Here is a 13,423-nt window from a genome sequence, read left to right on the forward strand (position 1 = left end):
TCACCTAGGTTACATGTCTGAAGACTTGTTCTCAGGAGGGTCCTCCTGCATCGAGAGTTTTTTGCCAATTCCGTGAATGTATGTCGTTTGGCTTGTTGGGAGGCGAAAACACAAAACTAGTTCGAAGCTCCTGTCAGTGAGGACGAGGGCCTTTTAAAAGTCACGATCAGGAGCAATGTGTGTAGACACCCGGGTACAATGCAATAGATGGAATGGGAGAGGTAGGAGAGTACGTGGAGGGGAGTAGAGTATGACGAGATGGGAGAGGCAGGAGAGTGCGTGGAGGGGAGTACAGTGTGTGGCAGACCCCGTTAAACCAACAAAGTCTTGGGCAATCGGTGGGCAGTGTGGATTGGGCCTGGCATCCGTGTTCGCAATTTGCTCGTTAATAAGTGTGGCGCAGGAGTTTCTAACGAAAGGAAGGTAGTGCGTTGAGCGCTTGTAAGTTGATCGGCGTAGTTAGTGGTGTCTCAGGTTCCGTAGGCAGGCAGCAGTGATGCATCCATGGACGGCCTAAGTGGAGTGTGGAGGGGGGTTGGCGGGGGGTGTCTTCCACGGTTGCGTAGCTGTGAGGGAGTGGCGGCAGTGTCGGTTTAGTGGTGGAGGGGCGGTCGGTGGTGCTCTCCGTAACCGGCCAATCGGTGTGCAGTGCTGCGCATACCCCTAATCCTAACCCGCCGGGCGCTGCAAGGACACGCTGGCGCGCCAGAGCCGTGCGCAGGTCCGAGCGCGGCCGCCCCTTGCTGTCGCGATTTTCTCGGTGATGGCGGCGACTGCGGCGTTTGTGTTTGACGCTGTCAGCAGCCGGCGTTGTTCCCCCGTGCACGGCTGCACCGTGCGCTGCTTCTCTCCCCCGTGGTTCAGAATCGGACTCTTTATTTAGACTTGAGGATGATGATGCCTCCGTCACCCACCCACCAGCCTCGTGTGATTTTAATGTTTCCATTTCTTTCGTGTTCCTCTCTGCTGCTGCCCTCCCCCTTAATCAAGATATGGGGATGTGCGTGGGGGGGGATGCCCTGTGATTCTACTAATTCCGAGTGCTGTTGCCTGCCTAAAGTCCGCGGCTCTCGCGTTGCTGTGATGCCAGATTCACCAACCCCCCTCCTCATCCTCCAGCGAGTTTTTCCGGTCGTACCGCGTGGCGTTCCGCATGACGGCCCCCACCGTTTCACTCCACGAGGAGCGACAACGTGCCGGACAACACGCCAGACCACAGCACAACTGTGAAAACCTCTGCTCGGCATTATTCGCCCGCGTCGTCTGTCTGTTTACGTATTGATTTTTTTCCCCAGCTCCAATCAGCTTTCCGCTGCGTTCCGGCTATTTTTTTTAACGCTTCTGAATTTGCGCGGTTATCCTTGCCTCTTGCGAGACTTCTCTGGACTTGTTTGCTGTGAGTCAGAGGCGGCCTAGCGGAGAGAGAGGGGTGGGCGGGCGGGCAAGGCAGCTCTCTGTCCCGTCTGCGCCCCTCCTGCTCTCCTCCTCATCTCATTGCCGCCGTCTCCTTCCTCCCCTTGAGTGACGGTGGTTGTGTTGTGTTGTTGTTGTTGGCGTTGCAGGGCGCCGCGACGATGGCGTACCCGACGGCGGCGAGCCAGCCGCTGCCCACGTACGGAATGGTGAGCGACGCACGTATTCACGTGACACCCGCGCCACCCAGCGCCACCCGGGTGGGGGCCGTTTGTGAGACACTCGTGACGACGATGATGAAGGTGGTGTGGCGGTGACGCGGCCATTCGGAAGTGGTCGGCCACGTGGCTCAGCGGTAGAAGCGAGCGGCTCGCAACCGAAAAGTTGCGAGTTCAAATCCAGGTTTGGGGGGGGGGGGGGTTGACTCGGCCCATCATCATCATCATCCCTCTTGAGTCAATAAAATTAGTACCACACTTTGTGGAGGGGAGAAGTTGGCAGAGGTCGACTCGACCTAGGGACGCACGTAGGAACGTTGGGAATCCACCACTGTTGTAAACTGGCGATGAGCAACCAATGCCCCAGTAATCATTTGAGCAGAAAATCATTTGGAGTTGTATTTTTTTTATTTGAAGTCTGCTTTAAAACCACTGAACTTGGTTCAAAGATGTCTTCTTATATTTCTTTCTCTCGGTGTGGTGTGCGGGTATCGATGCACGCGCGCGTGTAACGATGCACGTGCGCGCGTGTAACGATGTACATGCGTAACGATGGGCGCGCGTACGAAAGTCGATTGTTTTAAGATGCGGCCAACCTCCACAAGAATGCGGTAACGTTTCGGGCGGTTTGGTCACGTGCCTGTTAGTGCACCAGCTGTAATGGAGACCGGCTAAGGTCAAAGCACAGCGATGAGAGCACGATCGCTCAAAGTGCGGAGGGGACAGAAGCAAAGTTTTCATTCGGAGTTTACAACGAAATCACCTTGAAACTCGCCCCATCTCATCAACCAAGCTAAGATTTTTCCACTGGTGGCGCTTGAATGGGTGGGCGACCGCCAAGCCTGCAAACGGGAGTTTGTTTTTAGTTTCTGCTCGCCCAACAGCGTTGGTCAGCAGAGGGCAGCGCAGCAAAATGCGTCGTCATACTACGAGGGCGACTTTGCCGCTTGTTTTTTTCCGGACGAGTATTTTGGGTGCATGTTTGCGATTGTATGGAATTCCATCGCAAGAGATCTTTGGCGGACGGCGCTTATTTCATGGTTAACACATCCGTAGTAGGGGGGGTTTGGGGGGGTGGTGATGAATCTGGATAGGCCCCCTTTGTGTAAATCTACTGCTGGATGAGGGCCTCCATGCACCTGTGCTGCAGGTCTGGGCGGTTATTGGTCTGTGCAGCCCACGTTAACCCCCGCGAGCCCAGTGGCAACGCCGTTTGCGCGCGTGGATCGCCCCCGCCACCCAAAGCGCTGTCGTCCCCCAGGGGGGGGGCCTTGCTTGGCCTTACGGGGGCGGCACTTTGCGGCTCATCCGTGCGTACGGCCGTAAGCTTGTGTATGTGTCTTGTGCAGATCCTATCAAAAATCCCGCACGCAAACAAATGAACAAATGCTCGGAAATCCCCCCCCCCCCCTCTCCTCCCCGCCGGCTTTCCGTGTTGGCCGCCGCCCTTGTTTGTAGTGACAACAACAACGACGTCGTCGTCGTCGTTGTGTAACGTCGGCTCTTGTATCACCAGTCGTCGTTTGCGGACTGTTCTGTGTTTTAGCTGCTGTTGTGTTTGTGGCCCCCCCTTGGTGGCGAGTGACGTGCGGGTCGAGTGGCGGGCTCGAGTGTGGAGCGCGCCCTCCCGGTCTCCGGGGCGATCGATTTTAAGTGGCCGGGTGGTTTTGAGCAAACGCTGCGGTTGCCCGCGCCGTCGTAGTGCTAAACAAACGACCGCGGCGGCCCCGGCGCGGTCGTCGGGGCGGGGCGAGCCGAGCGAGAGCGGCGCTTTGTGTTCCGTCGGTCCCAGCTGCCTCCCCCCCCCACCCACCCCCTGGAGGGTGAGAGGGTTGGGTTGGGAATCCTGGAAATGGTCACCACTTGTGTGGGCACTCGGACCATGTGTCGCAAACATCGGGCAGTGTCGCCTGCACCTGCCCAGCAGCAGCAGCAGCGTTGACACGAATGACTGCGTTCGGAGAGCGAGGGGCTGTTCCGACCCTCGCGACCGCCACGCCCGCAGCCCGCCTATGATTTAGCGATTTTCCCACTTCGCCATTCGTGTGCAAGTTGATCGGGGGTACTGCCACAGCGCGCGGTGCAACGTTTCCGATTCAATCTCCCGTTGTCTGTCCGCGTGGCAGACGCTGTTGTTGTAACGTTGTTACCAGCCCCGACTGCTCATCGGATTCCTCCGGCATAAATAAATATTCTGATACTGATCACTGACCATGCCCACTCCTCTACCGGCCTGCCCCACCCCTTGCCGGCAGTCGCGAGTTGAACGCGAGGCCGATACGTTTTAAGCCGGCAGCGGTGGCGTCTCGCGCATGTGAATCCAGCGCTGTGTGAGAGGTGCGAGAGGGGTTGGTGGATCGCACAGATGTTGTGAAAATTCTGTCCTGTGGGCATTGAGCAGCCAGCCGTAACCTGGGATAGAGCGTTTCCCCCTCGCACGCGTGGGTTTATCTCCGGGTGCTTCGTTTTCCTCCCACGTGTGTAAGCACCTGTTCATTCTCTGAAAACATCATAAGAGATGGGGGGGCATCGCAGATGTCGGAATAAAAATGTCTGACTGGTGCTGATATTGGTAGTAAGCGTGGCGATGCTCGCGATCGAAGCTCTGGTAATGATGTCACGACGATGGGGAAAACGCCATGGGCGGTGGGCAGCGATGGTGACTTGTAATCGTGGTGCAGCCGAAGAGAGGGAACCCACCTGATAGTACGTCCACCGTGCTTGTTGGAGCGACGGAATCATCGCGTGGCTGTGAGACGCGGCGTGGATGGGGCCAATGGTGGCTTGCGTCGGGGAGAGAGGCCTTGATCGCGGCTGTTGATAACGATGATAGTGTGGCGATGACGACGGCGACGATGTTAACGCTGGTGGTGGTGGTTGGTGGTGGTGATGCGGCTCCTGCAGATGGGTGTGCCGATGGTGGGAGTGCCGGTCATGGGCCAGCAGCCCATGCTGTTCGCTCAGCCCGGAGTCCGGCCGACCAACCCCTTCGGGCCCGTGCCTGGGACGCAACAGGTACAAGGCGTTGCCCGCCCGTGCACTCACTTGGACCTACCAATTATTTGACTCCATTCGATTACTCTTACGAAGTTGTCGGTTCAATTACGCAATGAATCGGGCTACGCGATTATCATTTGTGGAGGGCGGTGGGAAGGGAGGGGGGAGATGAGGGGGTTTGGGGGGAGTATCTCTCACCCCCTGTTGCCACGTGTGCACCACTCTCAGATTACTGGACATCTGTGTAAAAGGGCTTCTTGTAGCTCATCGGATTCCTCCAGTATAAATGAAGATTCTGATTCTGATTGCGAGTGGCCCCCGAAAACCAATGCACGAATTATATGTACGTGCGAAACGTATGTTGAACTTATTTCGCACCGTTCGTAGCCGCTAACTGTGCGAATCGGAGGTATGGGGGCGATGAACATAGACGTGGGAGCGTAGCAGAGTAGTACAACAATTAATTTTCGCAGCAATGCCCTTTGCTGCCCCACAACGTAGCACTACGGCAGCCCATAACTCCTGTGCACACAGTGGTAACTCGCACAAGCACTGACCAGCTCAACCCCTGTTTACTTGTAATTATATTGAAGTTCTTTTGCACCGTACGTAGCCAACCGTGCTAATCGGAGGTTTGGGGGGGGGAGGGAAAGACAATAAACTAAACGCACAAAAAGCTGTTCAAAAGAAATGAGTTTGTCTATCTAGATTTAAAAGTGCATGGCTCGTAGTGGCTTCCTAATATCGGAAGGAAGGAAGAGCGTTCCAGACGGCCGCAGGAGCGCATCTTAAAGCGCCGCGCGATGATGATGCTGTGTCCACCGTCTTTATTCAATGGCCGGCCAAAATTCGCTGCTGCTGCTGGGAGGATGACCGAAGTTCTGGGATCAGGCGCATTTCCTGGTGATTTGATCTTTAAGTCTGTGGTCTGGCCCAGCGTCAGCGCTCCACTCACAAAGGGCACACACCCACAGGGCGCGGCCATAAAGAAAGATGCACCCCCGAAAATGTTCAAAAAGCTCTCAACTTTGTGAGAGCTTTGTGCGCCAGGATCAGAATCAGAATCTTTATTTATCCTGGAGAAATCCGACGAGCTTATGAAGCTCTTTTTCGCATTGTAATTTACAGCAGGGACGGGTCAGAAAGCTACAACAACAAACAATACAAAAAAACCGATCAGAGTGCAAAGTACGAGAAAGGTCAGCTCGTCACTAAAAATAAATACACCTAAACCTAACTTCTGATTTTGCCGGGTAAAAGCCACCGAGCTATGAGCTCCCTTTCAGAAGCGACCTGGCCACAAATGACAGCTCAACGAAGTGCCACATTTGAAGCTTTCTCGATGATAAATAAGTAATATTTAAAACAAACTTTTTTAAAAACACGCTTTAATGAAATGTGCCGTACGAGTAATGGAAGAACTCCACGACTCCAGGAAGTGGACTCAAAGCTTGCCATAACGTAAGGGACCGTGGCCAATTACAGCCAACGTCAGTTGAGCGTAGACAATTAAATCCAAGCCGAAACATAACATATAAAAAAGAATGTTTAAAAATATATATTTTTTTCTGATAGAATATAGTTTGCAGTCGATACCACATTGGAAAGTGGGTTAAAATTGAGTTACAAGATTTGAGGATTCAACGACAACAACAACAGAGTGAGTTAAAAGAAAGCGTGTAGAAAAAGCAAGAATCTCACCAGTAAATATTATATTAAAAGTCATCTCCACGCGCGATGGCAATCTTTCCCCCATGGTGCCAACACAGTCAGACTATTCCGCAATCCGACTCCAGCGGGTTGTTGGCATTCCTTCCGCGTGCGCTGGCAGTGGTAACTGGTCGGCTTCGAGTGGTACACGACATCATCCGTAACGCGGCGATAGATGCGGCAGGACCGGCTCGCCTGACTCTGGCAGCGTCGGTCGCATGAACGGGCGAAGACCACACACCGGCATATTGCTGCGGCTTACAACTCGCCGTGCGGAGCGGTGGCAGGGGTCTGCGTCTCGAACCGTCGTGGCGCGTCGCCTTGTGAGCGGAGGTTTTTCATGGTCGGGGAACGTTTAAATCCTCATTGAATCGTTTGCACGCGTCGTAATCGATACGGTTAGCGCCGTTTGATTTTTGTCTTGTGCCGCTGGCTATAAACTCGAAACTTTTCATTTTTCCAGGATAAAGGGCCACTGAGCTGCACAGCTGTTTTTTGAGAAGCGACCTGGCAATCACAAATGATCGCACAACAAAATTGCTTATCACGTGTGTTGATTCTAAATGTGGAGGGACAAACATGAGGACCCGGAAAATCCACACGACCACGGGGAGAGAGTCACACAAACTCCAAATATACAGGCGTCGGGATCGAACCCGCGACCTCCTGCGTACCCAGGCGTAGGTAGTTAACATCTCCTAGCCACCGTGATGATGATGAGAGAGAGAGAAAGACGCAAACTCCAAATTTTCAGCAGGCGTCAGGGTAGGGGTTGAACCCGTGACCTGCTGCGTACCAGGCGAGGTAGCTAACATCTCCTAGCCACCGCGGCGCACTCGAGCAGAACGTGTACCGAGTCTCCAGTTTGCGGCTATTTGTTCAAATAAATGCAATCTTTTTTTTATTAAAGGTGGGAGAGATGTTTGCCTCGATTACAAAAAAATATATACGCCCTGAAATAAAGGTGTCTTAATTCACACACTTTGGCATTTCACAACCAATATCCATAATAGGTCGTGTAAATATGAATGTGTCGTTAACCCACCACCATCGTGGAGGGTAAAAAAAAACCTTTATGGTGGGCAAGTATTTACAACTCAGAATAATAATTTGATACGTTTGTAGGATGTGGCAACACATTTGTTCGACAACATTTCCACCCACTTGCACTGCGCTTTACACGGATGAAAGAATGATTTATTTTACATGCGGTCATGGAGGAGGAGGTTAATATGTTTTTGTCATTTAAGTGGATCAATTTTTCCTGCTTGTAATTGGTGACTTGCCATTTGTCCGTCTGAGTCTTTGTACCGCGTGCGTGTCCGTGCGTGCGTGTCTGTGCGCGCACGCGTTTACGGGGTTGCTTGTGAAAAATTAGTCTCGCTGGAACTGCCCTCACTACATCTCGCTCTCTCTCTCCCCATCCTGTACGTGTGTGCCGTGCTCACCTCTCGCTTATCCATCGCTTTGCACGCTTGACTTTTTTTTTACAACTTCTACCCTCGTCCTCCACCTGTCTCGCCGCCTCCCCCCGCCCGTGCCCTGCACGGCGTTTATCTCGTTTGACTCGCTCGCTCGCTCGCCCGCGCACCCACGCCCACTCCTCTTTCGCACCTCAACGTTTCTTCGCCTCGCCTCGCCCTGCCCTGCCTTTCTCTACCCTCCCTTCCCCCTCCACTCTCGGCCTGCCCTTTGCCGCCTTGGCCCGTGCTGCCCTGACATCCGTTGCCAGGCGCTGCTCCATCCTTCCTTCCCCCACCCCCTCTCGCCCTGCCCTTTCCCCGCGACCCCGCGTCGCTCCGCCGCGTAGTTTCCCGTCTCCCTGTCCCAGACGTCTCTTTGCCACCCCCAGCAGCCCCCCGCACGGGAGCCCCCCCCCTCATCCTCGTCCTCCTCAGGCCTCTCCATCCAGGATTTCTTATAACGAGCCCTCACCACAGCAGGTATGGGCGGCGTCTCGCACTGCTGCTGGCGCTGAGCGCCACTTACCCAGCTGACCTTGCCAACGGCACGGATGGCCCACTCTGTGACTGCCCCCACTCTCTCTTGTCTGTGAGACTGTGACCTCTCTCTGGCTGTGACTGACCCCTCTCTCTCTCCGATTGTCTCCTCTCTCTCTCTGTCTCTCCTCCTCTGTGTCTCTCCCCCTCTGTGCACGTGCGTGACTGCCTGCCATCGTGCGCGACTGCCACTCTCGCGTCTTTGACCTGGCTGCGGGCGTTACCCACCCCATTGCCCGTCACTGACCACCCACATCCAAATATTAACCCCCCCCTACCGCCCGCCCTCCTATGTATGTGCTGTGTGCCTAGCACAAACACTTTGCCCACCCGGGGCCCCTGGTTGTTATTTTTTTTTGCCGGAGATCTCACGAGCGCAAACACGTTGCGCACTCGCGGAAACAAACACCGCCAGATGTCGGGGGCCCTCGGCCAACGGCGGCCGACGTGCCACCCCCCCCCCTGGTTTCTCCTCCGGCAGACACGGCGGCTACGTTCGCGCCCGCCACAATTCCCGCCGCTGGCGTACGCCGACCGTCCATGGCCGTACGCACGCGAGCCGACAGGCCGGACAGACGTTAGATCGGAGGGGCACGCTTGCACACGAGTTCGAAGCCGCATTATTTGACGGACCATGGAAGAAAAATCACGCGCGCCGCGTGGACTCTTGTCAGGTTTCCAGGACCCGCATGTCCTCGTGAGCATTTAGTCGGCGATAATTACTGGACATCTGTGAAACTGCTGGACATCTGTGCTAAAGAGCTTCATAGCTCGTCGGATTTCTCCGGGAGAAATAAAGATTCTGACAACGTGAACGTTTCGACGAGACGATGCCACGTCACGACATAGCGGCACACGCGATGGCCTCTGCACTGGGGAGGAAGGGGAGGTGCGCACCTGAAATTAGTGCCGTCGCTGGGTTTTTAGTCACCAAATTGTGGGACGGTCCTTTGATTAATGTGGCTGCGTCTTCTATTGGCCAAGTCCCTAATAGCAATGCAAATTGAGATTTAAGTTTTGTTCATGTTCGATCGTCTTCACGGCAGCTGTTACGTCTCCCCCCCCCCCCCTCCCAATTACACGCTGATGCACAGAGAGCTTACTTAGTTGCAAAAAATTAAAACGTTAAAATGCGCGATGAAAGTGGCGCTCGGGAATGGTCCATCCTGGAAGCTCTCCTCAGCCTCCGTAGCAACGGAGTTTATTCTCAATGTTTGATGATCCAGATTGAGTCCTTAATCCCATCATCTGCAGCTGGGCGCCACGGTGGCTAGGAGATGTTAACTACCTCGCCGGGTATACAGGAGATTGTTGGTTTGAACCCGACCCTGACGCCTGCTGCTGTATATTTGGAGTTTGCACGTATATCTCTCCCTGTGGTCATGTGGATTTTTCTCCAGGTCCCCCGGTTTTTATCTCCGCATTCATAAACATGCATTCAGGGTTATTCAATCGCTATACATTTCCACATGATAAGCCACTAAGTTGATCTATCATTTGTGGCCAGGTCGCTTCTGAATAAGAGCTACATAGCTCAGTGGGCCTTACCTGGTAAAATAAACGAATAGAAAGTTTACAAATCGTTTAAGCTGTTTCCTAAACACTCCCCCAGTATTTCACCAGCCTCCATTAACACAGAGCCTTGACCTCTTCAGAAAAGCGTTTCGGCCAACAGGAAATGACGCGATGACAGGAAATTATATAATCTCAGCAGAGCTGAGCATCTGTTGGCAAGGATTAATTATCTACAAAATAATTAAACTAAGTGTGCTTTACACTTATTGCCCGAAATCGGTGAATAATGGTTAGAGATAAGAGCCGTTAAAAGGGGGAGGGTGCCATCTATGTATATTCCCTGAACCACTGTGGGTCTCAGGTGGTGAGAGTAGGGGGGGGGGCTGGAATGGAGGTCTCCACGCTCATTGTGTTGCTGTAACATTCTCACCCCGCGCCCTTCAATGGACGTATGTGATGAAAGAGCTTTACAGCTCATCGAATTCCTCCTGAAGTGTAAATGAAGATTCCGATTTACAGAGTTGGCACGACGCGCCTCGCTGCTGTTAAGAATCGCCGCGATCGTGTACCGTGTGCTCGTCGCAACATTTCGTAACGTCATGATTTGTCGTTGCAAATTAATATTTTTTAATATACAGCATAAAAGATTCCGATTATGACAGCCCAGGGCTGCCCGTGATACGGCGACGATGCGGCGTCGTACCGCACGAGATGAGCCTCCCCCGGTGATCGTATCGTCCGTTTCGCCCAAAGCATCGTCGTATCGTGTGAATCTCGTTTGCCGATTTCGTATATATGTTCATTGACATTTGTATCGCCTTCCAATCACGTTTAAAATTCACTCGCGCCGCCCCTCGCATTTGCACGGGATAGATGGCCAGGCTGGTCGGAGTGGGGGGGGGGGGGAAGGAGTTGAGGGGGAGGGGGTGTCACCACCTTGCGACTGCCCGCCCCAGCCAGCAAAACGTGCTCGCAGGCTCGTAGCATGGCAGTCGAATAACTCTTACGCCGTCCTTATGCGTACCGGAAGCACGGCAAAGCACAAGCACAGTGCGATAATTGTGCGAGCTGCAAGTACACAAGTTATAGGCACCGGATTTCACGATCGTCGTACCGTGAACGTCGGCGTTGTGCAAAAATTATATCGCGGCGACCCTGGTAACGACAGCCGTCAGGCAGAGGTCGCAACCGGGTACCCGATACCCGTACCCTACCCGGCTACTCGTACCCGGCCGGGTACTGGTACGGGTACCCATTTGCGACCCTGGTACGGCCGGGTACGGGTAAGGAATCAAAACCCGTTTGCGACCTCTGCCGTCGGGAGACCCCACGATCGTTGTTTGGCAGCGATCGCTGTCCTTGAAGTGCCAAGCTGTGTGTGCGCGCATGTCTGTCTGTCTGGGGAGGAACGTTCGCGTGGCGGTTAGCGAGCTGAGCCTACGAACCCGGCGACCCGAGTTCAAATCCCGCTCACGGCCACCAACACCCAGTGACGATTATCTGAACCGGTCCTGGGCCTCCCCTAGCTTGACTCGGCCTCAAATGAGTACCTGGTGCAGTGTGTAAACATCGATACTATGGAGGCAAAGGCAGCCGGGCCGTGGTGCTGGCCACCCACCTCCTCATGTGCCGCCGGGCTAAGGCGCTCTATAAATATATAATCAGATAAGATAAGTGCTCGCTAACAGCACTTGCCCCAAAAACTCTTGCGTGTGCTTTTGGGTTGTACCGCGCGTAAGTTGTTCGGCACGCTGTCCTGCTTCTTCTCCTTCCAGCTGCTGTGAATCTTCTTGGGGAATTGAATGAAGGAGGGGGAACGAACACCTTGTGGTAACAACCAGAAAATACAACTGAGAGCCCGTACAGCACAACTGCACAGAGTCTTTGTCCTCTCGGTGTGGGGTCCCCATGTTGGGGGTTTACTCATTAACCTATTTTCCCCTGATAAGCCTTTCTGTCCTGTTAATTGATTATTCTTGCGGTAATATCGTCGGTGGTGGTGGTGGTGGTGGCGGCAGTGGTGTCTCCCATCTGCACTGCCCTCGGATGTGCCCTGTTGTTGGGTGTTGTGTTGGCAGGGATTCTAACCTCATCTCACCCATCCTCCCTAACCTTAGCTTGTGATGTTTTTCACGATGATGATAATACTTTTAATAATGCTCTTTATCTGTCTATCGGAGAGCCTCATTGAGTCTCAAAATGCATTTTCAGGATGGCCCTGCCCTGAATTATGACTTTGTGACATGTTAGTGAAGTCCCCTTTGAAAAATAAAAAATACTAATAATATTAATCATAGTTTATATTTAATGATAATAATTCTCAAGGGTACTTGAATTACAGTAACCTTGGGTTGGTTAGTGGATGGTTGAGTGAGAGAGTGGGCGATGGGTGAGCGCGTGTATAGATGAATGGGTGAGTGAGGAGGTGGTTGGGTGAAAGGGAATTCGTGGATGGTTGAGTGAGTGAGTGAGCAAGGGAGTTGGGTATAGGACGAGTGGGTGAGAGTTATCGAGAAGGGGGTCTTGAAACAGCTGATATACTGAACAAGGAAATGAACGAGTGCGCGAGTGTGATGGCGAGTATGGATTTGGGTGAGTGACACAGCGGGCGAGCGAGCGGGCGAGTGGGACGAGCGTGCTGGGGCAGTGAGCGACACGTTCTCTCCCGTTCCGCTTGTGCCGCAGATGCAGTTCATGTGACGTGAGGACGAAGCGCCAGCGCAGGCCGACTCAGGAGGAGGGCGCAGGCGCCTGGGCGAGGAAGGGGGGCCCCCCCACACACAGGACCCGTTCCCCCCCCCCCCCACCGCGAGCCCCCCACGAGCCCCCCCCCCCCACTACGGTGCGCACACCACCCAACCCGAGCCGTCCGCCCCCACCCTCCACCTCCACGAGGCCTGGGCCGCGTTACGTTCTGCATTCCCGTTATTACGTATTTTATTTTTTTCTTTTGCATATTTTTTTTCCACATCTTTTACAAAGTTTGAATCAAAAAAATATATATATGTAAGTGTGTGAGTGCGAGTGCGTGTGTGCGCCCATATATATATAAATAATTACAGTGACGAATTACAAGTGAAACGACGGTCAGAACAGCAGCGGCAGCAAGAAAAAAGCGTGTGCATTATAAAATAATTGATGAGAAAAAAAAACCCCACGCGCAAAGCGGAAATCATATTACTTCTATATACATTTACAAAGTGTACAAAACCCTCAAGAGATTAGCAGGACCGCCCTGCCGGGTTCCGGTGCCCGCGGCTCGGAGTTGACCTTGCGCCTCTTTCACTGCGAGAGAGTCGCCCACCCATGCCGGGGCCGCCCCGCTCGCCTCCGACGTCCACCGCCCACCGCCTCGCCGGAGACAAGGACGACGCCGTGGATCGTGCCGCCAGATGTACGCGGCGCGTCTCGCTCTGCCGCCCTCGCCACCCTCGCCGCCACCCCTCGCTACCTCCGCAAACTTCGCAAACTTCTCCACCCTCGCCACCCTTGTCGCCACCCTCACGACCTCCACAACCCCCCCCCCGTCACCCCTCGCATCCGCGTGGATGGATGCATTGTGGCGGCAGT

The 13,423-nt window shown here is 53.8% G+C and overlaps 1 protein-coding gene across 6 annotated transcripts in view; it reads left to right on the forward strand.

Annotated features, from left to right (window-relative positions):
- LOC144735870 (phosphatidylinositol-binding clathrin assembly protein-like) overlaps nucleotides 1-12,677 on the forward strand; it is a 65,091-nt gene extending 52,414 nt beyond the window's left edge. For 2 of the 6 annotated variants that reach the window (XM_078618430.1, XM_078618433.1), the window contains 3 exons: nucleotides 1,563-1,622; nucleotides 4,536-4,646; nucleotides 12,539-12,677. In XM_078618430.1, coding sequence (XP_078474556.1) covers nucleotides 1,563-1,622; nucleotides 4,536-4,646; nucleotides 12,539-12,553 — 186 coding nt within the window. In that variant the 3' untranslated portion in view covers nucleotides 12,554-12,677. Of the gene's footprint in view, nucleotides 1-1,562; nucleotides 1,623-4,535; nucleotides 4,647-8,148; nucleotides 9,245-11,628; nucleotides 11,684-12,538 lie in introns of those variants that run through there. The other 4 variants (XM_078618432.1, XM_078618434.1, XM_078618431.1 and 1 more) reach the window with 3 other exon arrangements.
- The last annotated feature ends 746 nt before the right edge of the window (nucleotides 12,678-13,423 follow it).

This window comes from Lampetra planeri, chromosome 57 (assembly GCF_965212315.1).
Source record: "Lampetra planeri chromosome 57, kcLamPlan1.2.h2, whole genome shotgun sequence".
In the NCBI taxonomy this organism is placed as follows: Eukaryota; Metazoa; Chordata; class Hyperoartia; order Petromyzontiformes; family Petromyzontidae; genus Lampetra; species Lampetra planeri.